The sequence below is a fragment of the Elephantulus edwardii genome, unplaced genomic scaffold (assembly GCF_000299155.1).
Source record: "Elephantulus edwardii isolate Elephantulus edwardi_28Jun2011 unplaced genomic scaffold, EleEdw1.0 scaffold00003, whole genome shotgun sequence".
In the NCBI taxonomy this organism is placed as follows: Eukaryota; Metazoa; Chordata; class Mammalia; order Macroscelidea; family Macroscelididae; genus Elephantulus; species Elephantulus edwardii.
The window spans coordinates 17,393,267-17,405,858 of NW_006399753.1; the positions used below are offsets into that span (position 1 = coordinate 17,393,267).

General features: G+C 38.4%; 1 protein-coding gene across 1 annotated transcript in view; it reads right to left on the reverse strand.

The window, feature by feature from the left end:
- Positions 1-12,592, reverse strand: part of FAM91A1 (family with sequence similarity 91, member A1) — a 36,641-nt gene that overhangs the window by 10,708 nt on the left and 13,341 nt on the right. The window contains exons 4-14 of the mRNA XM_006879464.1: positions 11,952-12,009; positions 11,217-11,284; positions 10,330-10,443; positions 8,971-9,061; positions 8,427-8,489; positions 7,478-7,584; positions 6,642-6,680; positions 5,665-5,777; positions 5,169-5,284; positions 4,107-4,219; positions 2,651-2,745 (exon numbers count right to left, since the gene is read on the reverse strand). Coding sequence (XP_006879526.1) covers positions 2,651-2,745; positions 4,107-4,219; positions 5,169-5,284; positions 5,665-5,777; positions 6,642-6,680; positions 7,478-7,584; positions 8,427-8,489; positions 8,971-9,061; positions 10,330-10,443; positions 11,217-11,284; positions 11,952-12,009 — 977 coding nt within the window. The remainder of the gene's footprint in view (positions 1-2,650; positions 2,746-4,106; positions 4,220-5,168; positions 5,285-5,664; positions 5,778-6,641; positions 6,681-7,477; positions 7,585-8,426; positions 8,490-8,970; positions 9,062-10,329; positions 10,444-11,216; positions 11,285-11,951; positions 12,010-12,592) is intronic.

Genomic DNA, 12,592 nt, shown 5'->3' on the forward strand with positions numbered 1-12,592 from the left:
TATCCTTTGCCATTCCCTATCACTCCTCCCTGAGAGAGACTTCACCCTGAGTCATAAGGAAAAGGGGACGGCGTATTCTCTTAGCTACTTCCTGCTGATGGAGGCATGGTTTCTGAAGCTTCGTCTGACATACTTTTGGACATGTTGCAAGGCAGGATCAGTCCTTGGAGAGGGACATCTTACAGGAGAGGAAGACCCTCAATGAGACAGACTGATTCATTCACTGGGGTAATGGGGATAAGTGTGTTGGAGACAGTAAGATTGGCACAGGATAGAGCAGGGTGTAGGGCTGTTGTTTATAGGGTCAGTATGAGTCTCAGGTGACTCAACAGCACACAACAATACCCCCTGCATGCTGGTCACACTATATGGTGCGACGCAGCACAGTACAACTGTACTAACAATAACCAAACTAAATTTGCTCAGGTGACACCAAAGCAAATATTAACCTCAATTTAGCATAAGCTTCCAATTCTATTACATTTATTAAAGTATATAATGTTAAATATACCACTTACACAAATTATAACCATTTATACACAGCCTATATATAATTCAAAGAGGGTGACAAAAAATTTTTAAACTCTGTAAGATCCATATACCGCTTCCTTCAGAAAAGATCTCCAATCCATGGTCACTAATTATATCTCTAATTCAGAGTAATCTGGACATAATTTTGTGTTACAAGGACAAGGGGCTCCGGTGGCACAGTGGCTCAGCACTTGGCCACTAACTGAAGGCTGGCAGTGTGCAGTAGAAGGATGTGGCTGTCTGCTCCTGCAAAGACTACAGCCTGGGGATCCCACTGAGCAGTTCTACTCTGTCCTGTAAAGTGGCTGAATGGGTTAGAATCAGCTTAATGGCAAGTGGTTTCAGTAACAGGTTCATCATGAGAGATACCAAAATACTCAAGAGAACACTGGAGTATTCACAGAGTACTAGAACACAGGAAGTAACAGAATCACTCGACTCGTTCTCAAAACACAGCTTATATTCATCCAGTAAGTATTTAAGAGAGCTATATACTGTGGGCTGTGACTTGTCTAAGGGATATGCAAAACTACAGCCCTCACTCGACTTTTATTTTAATGCATAACCTTCTAAAAGATTCCGCCACATGATCAATATGTAAAGCATATACATTCCAGAAATGCAGAAATCAGCGCCATTAGAAAGAAAGGCAGTAACGGAATTAAATTTGTCTCCTAAATTAACAAGAGCAATCAGTTGAGTACGATCAAGATTGGGCTTCTAGGGGTGCTCTGGTGGCCTAGTGGCAAGGAGGTACACTGCAATCCCACAGGTGCACGGTTCAAATCCACCAGATGCTCTGCCGAGGAAGGAGGGACAATCTCCTCCTGTACCAGTCAGATCTGATTTGACGGTACACATACGTAAAAATAATAAAATTTTAAAAAAAGATTGGGCTTCTAATAAAATAGGTAAGAAACTAGTTTCAAAACCTAAACTTCCAAAGTTAAAAGATTTTTCCAAGAATGGTATGTGGAGTAAAAAGAATACAAATATACAAATGAATAAAAAACCTTATCATAGTCTTATAATTTGATAAATGACATTGAGATGAGTCAATGAAAAATGAGAAACCCATAACTCAAAATGTGCTAAAATATGGTAAAAGGTGATGCACAATAAGAAACAGATCATTTAATAAGAATTATTCCAAGAATTAAAAAATTGAATTAAAACCTATGGAGACTCAGTAGTAAGGACCCTGCCAACCCAAAGGCACGTGGTTCAAATCCACCAGCTGGTCCATGAGAAAAAGATACACAATCTCTTCCTGTGCAATTTCTTCCCTCTGAAAACCTGATGGAGGGTCAGCTATGAGTGGCTCCAACTGGATGGTTCATAACAACAACAACTGCAGCCGCTTTTTCTTTTTTTAAGAAATGAGGGAATTATAGAACCTTTATAAAACTGCAAATTCTCTAAATAGAACCATTCAATAGTAAAGCAGAAAAGGCACCAAAAAATTAATCAAAGTGCAAAAACTGAATTTAGAAAGGAAGAATATGAAAGAAGAAATACTAGGGGAATAAAAAACACCAGTGACGGGTTAATTCAAATGTAGCACCAAGAAAAAGCAGGGCTGAAGTCACAGGGAGAAACGCAGTCAAGAGCAAACGGGAGAGTTGAGAGTGGACATAAATAATGCTGACATTCAGGGATTGTTTCAGAATTAAAATAAATAGAACACAATTTAAACTAAAACTGCTAGGGAACTCTGGATGCCTAGTGGCAAGAAGCTACATTGCAATCCCAGAGATACACGGTTCGAATCCACCAGATGCTCTGCTGGAGGAGGGGCAATCTCCTCCTGTACCAGTCAGATCCAGTTTGACGGTACACACACAAAAAGTAATTTAAAAAAAGGAAATTTAAACTAAAACTGCTTAAGAGGTAGCCCTAGAGTTATAGCAAAGAAAGACGCAAGGTTACTTAAGAAAAATCTCTTTTCAAAGTCACACAAAAAATGTCTAGAAATCCCTCCTTCATTAGTACATTACACTGTGTTAGATGAGGTAAACATATCACTTTAAATTCACAAAATTAATTCATCTACTCTGTCTAAGTGTAAATACTGTCACAGTATTACAGTGGGTACAGGAGTAAGAGTGAAAAAGACTACAGATTTACCTTTTCCAGTTCTATAAGAAAGCTGTCCAGAGACTCATCTGAGAGCTTGCCAACTTCAAACATCGTGACTGCATGACTTTTCAAGTTCTGAAAACACGAAAAAATACAAAGGACTAAAATTTACACCATCCACATTTTCATTAAGGATCTAGTTTTCCCTTTTCCTGTTTAGAATCACATCTTTCATTCACATTATACTTTACAATACATTTAAACTTATGAGTAAATGAAATGAAGGGAAGGACCTTTCAAATTATAAAAGTTACTCTCTATAAATGACACTTCTCAAGGACATGTAATGAAGAGCTCTGATGACACAGAGTCAAGCCCTTACATGCAAACTCGGTAGTTGGTAGTTCGGATCCCTGAACTGTTTCACAGAATGAAGAGGAAGCTATCTGCTTCAACAGAGATTTGCAGCTTTTGGAGTAGCTTTACTCTGTCCTCCAGGGTTGCTACAGGACCCCAGTGTCCCAGCAGGTTAAGGGTTGGGCTGCTAAACCTAAGGGGCGCCGTCAGTGTGCGAGGTCACTGTCACTCTGGGGGACAAAGATGAGGCCATCTGCTCAGATGGAGATGTACAGCTTTGGAAATGCAATGGAATGCTGCCAAGAGTCAAAATCAAGTCAATAGTGCTGGGTCGAGCATGACCCGAAATTGTGAGTCAGAATTCAACTTGATGGCCATAGGTCTGGTTTGATTAAGAAAGAACGTAAACTAAACTCATTTGCATTTTCAGGAATAAATCTAGCACAGCTGAACTCCTGAATTATTTCTATTTATTTACATGCAGAGATTCTTTAAAAACACTCCATGAGGCACTAACCACTTGTGCATGAACAGTTCGTCTCTCTAGTGAACCGCATACTACAGTAAAAAGTGCTGGCTCTCGTGGGGTTCTCCGTGATTGTTTTTACTGTGATTAATGTGATACCGTAAATCCTGAACTACACCATCAGACCCAAGTGCCACTAGTGATGCTGGAAATGCTCCGAGGCAGCACAGTCATGACATCAAGAAGGTGGGCTGCTTGGTAAGGACCAAGACTGAGGCCTACCGCTGTGACTGCCCGTCACCTCAAGTCATTAACCCAGAGAGAGTAAGGGTCACTGTGAACAAGAAAAGGCAATCTGTGAGACCTTGACCAGCTTGAAGAAAGTATGTACTTTTTACAAAGGAACTTTTTAGCATGCACTGAAGATGTCTTTGTGTATACAATACTCATCATATATGCACTGGTGTTCACTATTTGCTGCTGGCCAACAGCAGCAAGTCCATGGAAAGCTCTAACTGCCCAGACTTAACTACTAGCAACCTAAAGCCAATGGCCCTAATTCCCTTCTTGTTCTAATGGGCAAGTGTACTTAAAAAATTTACACAAAAACAATAAATTATTTTCTATCTTAATTTTAAGCATTATCATATTAAAAAAAATTAATCTGACTTACTGGTGAAAGATTTCCCATCATTAAAAAGGCAGTAAGAGTTGAATCAAACAGGAATGCGATACGCTTAGTATATCCTGTAGGCAGATTCAAACTGCATATGCTGGCTGTATCAGCTAAAAGGGGGGAAAATCATCTTTTAAAGTCAAGCAGATAAAAATTATTTTTGCCATCACTTAGAATGAAAAGCTTTTCTACTTTGGCTTTATTTGCTAATTAGAAAATACATAATATAATCATAGCTAAAAAAGGTCCAACCTATTCTATAGGCTTACGGGGTTTTTAAATGTTACTATTTACTTTGCAGTAAATTCCTTAAAAATTCACAGTAAACCAAGACAACTCAGATTAATGAGTTCTTAAGCTCATTAACTTAGCGCGGCCTTAAATATTTCTTCTCCACAAAAGCGTCTCTAATTTACCACATGTAAGGAGTCTTGCCTCTTCTCTTTGCTCCCACAAGCACCATACTACTTCTTCCACTGATGGAGGATTTTTTTTTTGTTACACTACCTTCTCTTCTTACACCATTCATACACAGATAAAAACTACCATATACACGCCAATTTTATATTTCCCAGACATAAGCTAACAGTGTCCAACGTATGGCTAAGTACTCAGAGACTGCATACTGAAGGAATACTAAAACAAATCTATATAAAGCAATTTTAAGTTAGGAGTGTAAATGCTCTGGAGATAGCTAGAGATACACACACACACACAGAGGAACTCTAATGGCCTAGATAGCTAGAGATACACACGCACACACACACGGGAACTCTAATGGCCTAGATAGCTAGAGATACATACATACATACATACACACACACACACACACACACACACACACGAAATCTAAAGGCCTACTGTTAAGAAGCTCAACTTCAATCCCAAACGTTTGTGACCTGAACCCACTAGCTGCTCCACAGGAGAAAAATGAGAAATCTCCAATAAGATTAACTGCCTGGAGGGCCGGCCCTGAGCTGGTTCCGACGTGATGGCACAGAACAGAAGGCATAAGTAGTAGCTGTAGCAGACTCTAAATTAAACCGAGTTCCTTCTCACCAGGATCTTCCTGACTGTTTGTGTCGGTGTCAGTAGCCGATGAAACTTCTTGGACAGGACTCCTACTTCCCCCACCATCCCACGACAGGAGCATCTTTTGTGGATCGAAAGTACTCCTAGGAGTGAAGAACAAATTTCTTTTTTAAAAAATTACATAAAAATAGTTAATGAAATTAGTAAATTGTAAGCAATCTTATGAATCCAGTTTTACATTCAAGCCTGAACTTAAGACATAATCCAAAGATTCACCAGCCATACAAAGGCTTCAGGGAATTCAAGAACCCATCAGAATCATACATGAAATAGCCTATGTGTTTTTCCCCCCAGGAAGAGAATATTTAGATCTCATTAGATTGCCCAAAGATGCACCACACAGAGAAGAGCAAAAATGGCTGATATATAGGATTCATCTCAACTAACAGGCTAAGTAAAATTTCCTTCTTTCTTTTTCTCTCAAGGATACTCTAATATTTTATAACAAAAATAAATGAGTTACTTCAATCTGTTTACAGATGGAACATTCCGCCACGATGAATGAAGTTGATCCAAAGTTATTACTTGTCCCTTCTTATGGGCAAAGCCCAGTCGGCAATACATTGAAACAGCATTCTGGAAGGAATATAAAGGAAATCACTACTCAAAAACTAAGACGTAAAAGTATTTTTTTGTAACAGGTTATGTTTATAGTGATTCTCACACATTTTACCCCACAACCAGGAATAGTCCCTTCAGCAGACCTGCTCTTCCTCAGGGCTTCGTCCAAGTTGGAGAAGGAATGCTTCCACTTCTCCGACTTCGGCCTCATGACTAAAGGCTGACCAGAGTGCTTCCTACGTGCAGACGTGTGCACGCACTCTCATCCCATGGGTTACGTTCTAATTCAGGGGCCCTTTCGGCCCTTGCTCTTTTCCATTTTTGCAGAACTTCTCTCATGCTACTCAAAGCTCTGGATCCCTGTCCTATATGTTCAGGGTTAGGGGTGGATAGGCAGGAGGCACTGTTAAGTGTCCATTTACTCCAATCCAACTTTACCAGAATCCAACATAAGCACTGACTGAGCACAAATGAAATGGTCTGACATTTTCGATCATGATTCCCAAGAGACAGTTCTTTGCTAAAAATCTTAAAAGGTACAAGGTTAACTGGACATTTAAGAGTCAGAAAGTCTTAGGTGCCTTCATCAAACCAGAGCTCCTCAATACACCTAAGAACAATAGCAATCTAGGAGCTAAGGGAGCCTGGGGGAATCACAGGAGGCAGTCATAGTAAATTTAAGAGAACAGGCAATTTTATTCCCTAAATCCAGAGCATTCCACAGAACAACTGGATTCTAGAAACAAGTCTCTAGTAGCTTAAGGGAAATAATGACACTCTCAATGTCTCAGATTCTCAGTAGCTTATCAAGACAAAAACACATCAATAAAACCCATTTGGTATCCAAATTAGAAAGGGAAGCAGATAAAAATAACATACCTTCACTAGGGATAAGTCTATCTCAAGGACATTTGCAAGCTGGAAATAAAAGTTTCAATTACTTTTAGATTCTTAATACTATCAATATATTACACAGGTAATATATTATGTATTTATTATAAACATAAATACTAGTATAATTTTAAGTTATAAATAATTCAGAGCTTTATCTTTCTCTATCATAGTGACAATAATCATGTAAAATTCCATAAAAGAAAATTCATAGACTGATCAATGTAGTCTACATTAAAAAAAATTATAAGTAATTAGGGAGCCCTGGTGACCTAGTGTTAAGGAGCTGTACTCCCAACTCAGAGGAATGTGGTTTGAATCCACCAGGTGCTCTGTAGGATAAAGATGGGCAATCTCCTCCCATTCAATTAATTGCCTCTGAAAAGCCGCTGGAGGGTCAGCTATAGGTCGTCTCAGACTCAAATTGTACCTAACAATAACAAAAGTAATTAATTTTGAAATATTTTATCATATCAGGAAGCAAGTTAAGAAATAATTTAAAAAGTTAAGTAAATTAATGGTTTATGATATGCTGAAAACACATTAATTTTACCTACTTTGCAAAGTAGGTAAAATTATTCCCACTCCTAACAGCCCCCGTGACAGAAGAGAACTGCTCCACAGCGTTCTCCTGGCTACAGTCTTTATGGAAGGAGAATTAGGAGCAGCTGGGTTGAACCATCAACCTTTCAATTAAGAGTCAAGCCCTGATCTATTTGTACTACTGCCAGCCATTTAGCTGCCAGCCATTTAGCTAGCTTACATAAACTGTCTCTATAATCACGAAACTACTCTCTCACATAAGAGTGTACTGCCACACTTACCTCTGCAACATTAGTATGCTCATCTATGGAAACAAAGATCTTATAGAGTAGTGTTTCAAAGTAATCCCCCTGCACACGATTCATCACAAAACCTTCAAGAGGAGGAACTAAAAGAAAGGAAATAAAGACTCTTCTAGTCAGATAATTATACCAAACAAGAAAAGATAATTCAAATTTCTACTCAGAAAGACAAGCCTCTCTACTCTGGTTTCTCTTCAGATTGTATAAAAAGACAAGCCTCTAGAGCATAACCTGAATTCAGCTTTGATTCATTTTATCCACTTCTTAGCAAGTTTTCTAAAACTCCCCAAGTAAGAACATTTACAACATTCCTTCACAAAGAGGGGACTGATAGTCTACTACATAAAACCTACAAAGTTACCGAATTCACCATGAAACTCTCAAGAATTCAATAAGGCAGAGGGAATGCTAGAGGGTGCACACTTGGTAGAAAGGTAAAGAAAGGAAGCAGGGTGACTTCAGCATGGAAGAGCCTGCAATAATGCACTACTGATGTTTCACCAGCAAGAGGAGTGAGTGGACGAAAACACAGAAGCAGAAGACTACTAGACAGCCGTGAAGGCTACGCAGAAGCTGGGCACACACATGCTCTCTGCCTCTGTCTCCACTCTGCCCTCCACCTGGAGGAGAGGGGGGAAGTTACCTAGGATTTTTAATATTTTGATAAAGTATATACACAAAAATATGAATTAATAAAGCCACCTCAACAGTGTTACAATAAAAGAAATTATTCTTCTTTGAAAAATTCTAGGATCTAAGCTCGTGGAAGAATCTGTATCCAATTTATTTGAGTGATGTTCCTAAAATCCCTGAAGTTGAGACCATAAACACCATACCTTCATAGACAGATCAGTGAGAGTAGAGTACAAATTCTACAAAGAATAAGGATATGTTCAGAAAACGGTGGAAAATGTTAACATATACCTACCTGCTATGCAACTGTCATCAGAAATTGGTACATCCAGGTAAACAAATCCTTTGTTATATAAACCTGCAGAAGCAAAAGTATTTTGGGTCACAAGCAATATTTAACATTCATTTAAAGTGGGGAATAGGGAACCCACAGTAACAAAATTCCAAGTTTTGGTGTCTGTAAAAAGTCTTACAAATGAATGTTATTGTGAAGATGGAATGGGAGAAGTTAAAACATAATAGGAAAGAACTATATTAAAGTTTTTACATTTTGATTTGCTATGTATACTCAGAAATACAAAAATCCTTATTATTCATTGTTTACATTTCTAACACAGAAAGGGTCAGCTGTGAGCTGATTCCAACTCGAAAGCACTAGTAACAACAATGTATGAAACGAAATATAGTTACACTGGAAAACAAGAAAATAAAGTCCTATTTCAAATAATAACATGTCTTGGGAAACATACTTAGTAGAGAATTAATTGCTATTATTAATCGCTGGTGGTTAAAAACAAGCTTCTTAGGTTGACAGAAGACCTTTTCTACTAACCACTTACTATGTACTACATTGTAATCTAGTGATCCAGAGAGCTGAGGACCGGAATCGATGATCTTGTCAACAGCACATTTCTCAGGCATAGTACATATCTAGGAAAAGCAAAATATTTCCAATTAAAACTGTCCAATTAATGTAGTCAAATATCTCCTGAAGCCTATTCAAGTTAAACTAATTATTAATTACTCAAATGAACTATACATTAGGGGGGGAAAAGCCCAAATCCAAACCCTCAGAAAATGTCAATTCCAACCTATCGTGACCACACGTGTTACTGCTTCACTGGATTTTCTTGGCTTCAGTCTTTATGGACAATCATCAAGCCTTTCTTCCGAGGGGCCACTGGGCAGATTCCGACCACCAACTATACATCAGTCAAGCAGCACAAACTGCCCAAGCACCCTAACACACATGACTTTTATCACTCTGGAACCAAAAAATGCCTACAACCAAAATATGTTACCAAGAGACTTTAGAGACCAAAGTACCTTTAAGTACCAATGTCTGCTCTTAAGTAGTATTTACTAATAAATCTATTTATTCATTTCACAAGCAGAGTCAGGTCTTTCATTCAAGCACCACATTATTATTTAGTAACAGGAAGTTCACTAACTTACTACACAGTTTGACAGTTCTGTGAGGAAGGATTTAGCGGGAAGCAAAACCCATTAACCAAGTCTTTCCCCCATCAGTCTTTTGGAGAACAATATGCAGGCTAGACTACAGACAAGCTTGTCCCTACACAACTCACCGTCCTACCTTTCTTCGAAATCAGCAACCCCTTCTAAAATGCACAAAGGTTACTATGTAATGTGGTTTGCTATCTAGATCTTGTCACTATCATCCTATCAGAATAACCACTGTTTACCACAGCACCGCAAAGTGTGAGGCTTCAAATCCTTAAAATAATCTTCACTAACATCATTATTCGAGTAGTCATTTAATCTCTCTGTGTTCATTTTCCTCATACATCAAACAGGGGAACGAGTAGTATCTACCTCTGAGAATTATATGAAACCATAACAAAAGCATTTGGAATAGCGTCTTGGCATCCCTGGCACACAGCAAGTGCTCCAAAACTGTCAGCCAATATGACTGCTGTTCCAGGAATGGGTGCATCACATGCAGCTTGACCTGAAACATTTCTCTGATAACCTCAAATCACTATCAAGTTGCCTCAAGCCCAGTATCCCTCACTAATAAAGTTTTATCTATGGAAACTTATCAATATTCTAGTCTAGTATAGGATTATTTTAAATGGTCAATTTAAGGTCCTTCAGGAGAACCAGTGTTTTATTTTAAATTATAGAACTATAATAAAAAATAAGTTTAAAAACAAAAACATGAACTAAAGTTCTACCTTTATGTCATCCTCTGTGATGTAGCCTGCCTGTACCACCCACCATGCCTCGATGGTAATGTCCACTGGCTTCACTGGCAGGAGATCACGGGCAGTTTTCCTTCTGAAAAACTTCTGCAACGGTACAGATCACACAAGATAAAGTCTTTCATTCATGGTCCACCTACAACTACCATTTTCTTCTTTCAGTCATCACATGCTAATGAGCTAAATAAACTTTTTAAAACTCTTATTTTAATATTCTTAATACTCTAAACAATATAGGAAAAAGAAGATAATAATTCTTAAGTTTTTTTCAAAACACTTAACTGCCAAACCCTAAATTCAGAAACTGAGATGAAATCCAGGAGGTAAAGGATGTGTTTGGCAATTGTGTATTTTCTTTACTTAGTGTACCACTCAAGTGGAGCCTGGGAAGGGGAATGTGCAAGTGCAAGAAAAAAAGACCAGCAAAGTAAATTTTTTAAAATAATTTAAACCTTTAAATACTTTTGATTCCATAGCACCTAAGTCTTAAGAATACTGAAGTTGAAGTTATTTTTGTTTCTGTATCGTTGTTGTTAGGTGCTAAGAAGTCAGAACCGACTCACAGCTGACCCTCCAGTGGGTTTTCAGAGGTAAAGCACATGGGAGGAGACTGCCCATATTACTGCCATGGAGCAGCTGCTGGATTCAAACCGCATGCCTTTGATTTGGCAGCACAGCTCCTTACACAGCTATGAAAGAGACACCTCTATTAGCCACCAGGGCTCCATTTCTGTATTAAGACTATGTTAGTTACTTGATCAAGGAATTCCAATTCATTATTTCTACCACATTTTTAAAAACCGGATAAGATGATGTGGTACAAAGGGCAAGGAATGGCAACAGGGTAGCGATCAGCTTACTTTTGAGGATCTGCATTGATTCATAAGATCAATGTACTGGTTTCTTCCTATGCCAAGGAGTCTTAGACCTGAAAGAAAGAGCCTCCCTTTAAAAACGTTTAACACACCTTGAAATGTCTTTCTGAAATAACTTTAGGTTTTTATTCATCTCCTCAAAGTCAACCAACATGAAATTAAAAGACATTCTTCAAATAAAATATAAAAGAAAACTACACTTTGAGAGAGGTGAGTGGAAACTGATGGTCTTGACGGCATGGAGGAAGAACTTTTTTTTTTTTAAAAAAGCAGAAGTCCTCCCAATTTTAAGATGTCTAAGTGTACATCTCAACAAAACTTCCTTCTTAAACAATGGAACTATGTCACAGTTCAAATACATACACAGTAAAATGCCAGCACACTATTCTAGTAAAAACTAATCTTGTAAAGTTTTCTTCCTTCCTATGGTATTTAACACAGCCAAGTGCCGATAATTAACACAGCCAAGTAACAGAAAGGATTTCATTCTTTAAACATATACAGATTAGTTCCATTTTTCTGACACCATTTCAAAATATTCCTGTTTTAGACTTTTAGATTAAATCTTACACCTAACTGGTTTCCCTGGATCAAATCCCCGCAAACAATGCTGTTGGCTGTTGTGAGCCTGCCAACGTGTTTTAAGGTAAACACAACAGAGACCCTAGCAGACAAGTGCACACCCCGATATCACCTCCTCCAGCATCACTCAGTACTTACAGTCAGCAGCCGTAAAATTGGGCAACGAGTCATAACTTTTCTCACTGTTCATTATATCCTTTAAAAATAGAAATAGAAATATTTTAAAATGCAAAATTCCCTTTGATGAACTAAAAGTGCACATATAACAAGTGCATTACGATAGCCAAACAGAGTCACAATAATATTTACATGAAGCAAGGAGATCAGAGTTTGGTAACCTTGATGCATGCATGCCACAGTGAGGCACTCATCACATGGTCCCAACCTAGTACGTGAAGGTTCAAATGCTAAGGTCTCTCACAATACATTGTAGGAATGCCCTCTAACTTCCATGTGGGGCTATGAAAGAGACACCTCTATTAGAGCTTGGGGTCCAGCCTTCCCACACTGCACACCTGACCCTAGAATCCTACCCTGACAGAAGGCCAACCAGCATGTCCGGAGCTCTGCCACATGGATCAAAAGCATGCACGACTCATTCACAGAGACTTTAATTATTTCTTACTTCTTTTTTTATTTCTTACTTCTAGATCCTGTGGGCTCTATTCTGTAAGACTTAACCCCAGTGCCCAGGCTCTTACAAATCCAATCTATCACTGCAAAAATAAACCAACTAAGTGCTTACGATGAGTTCAGACTATGTTGTTGTTGTTGTTGTT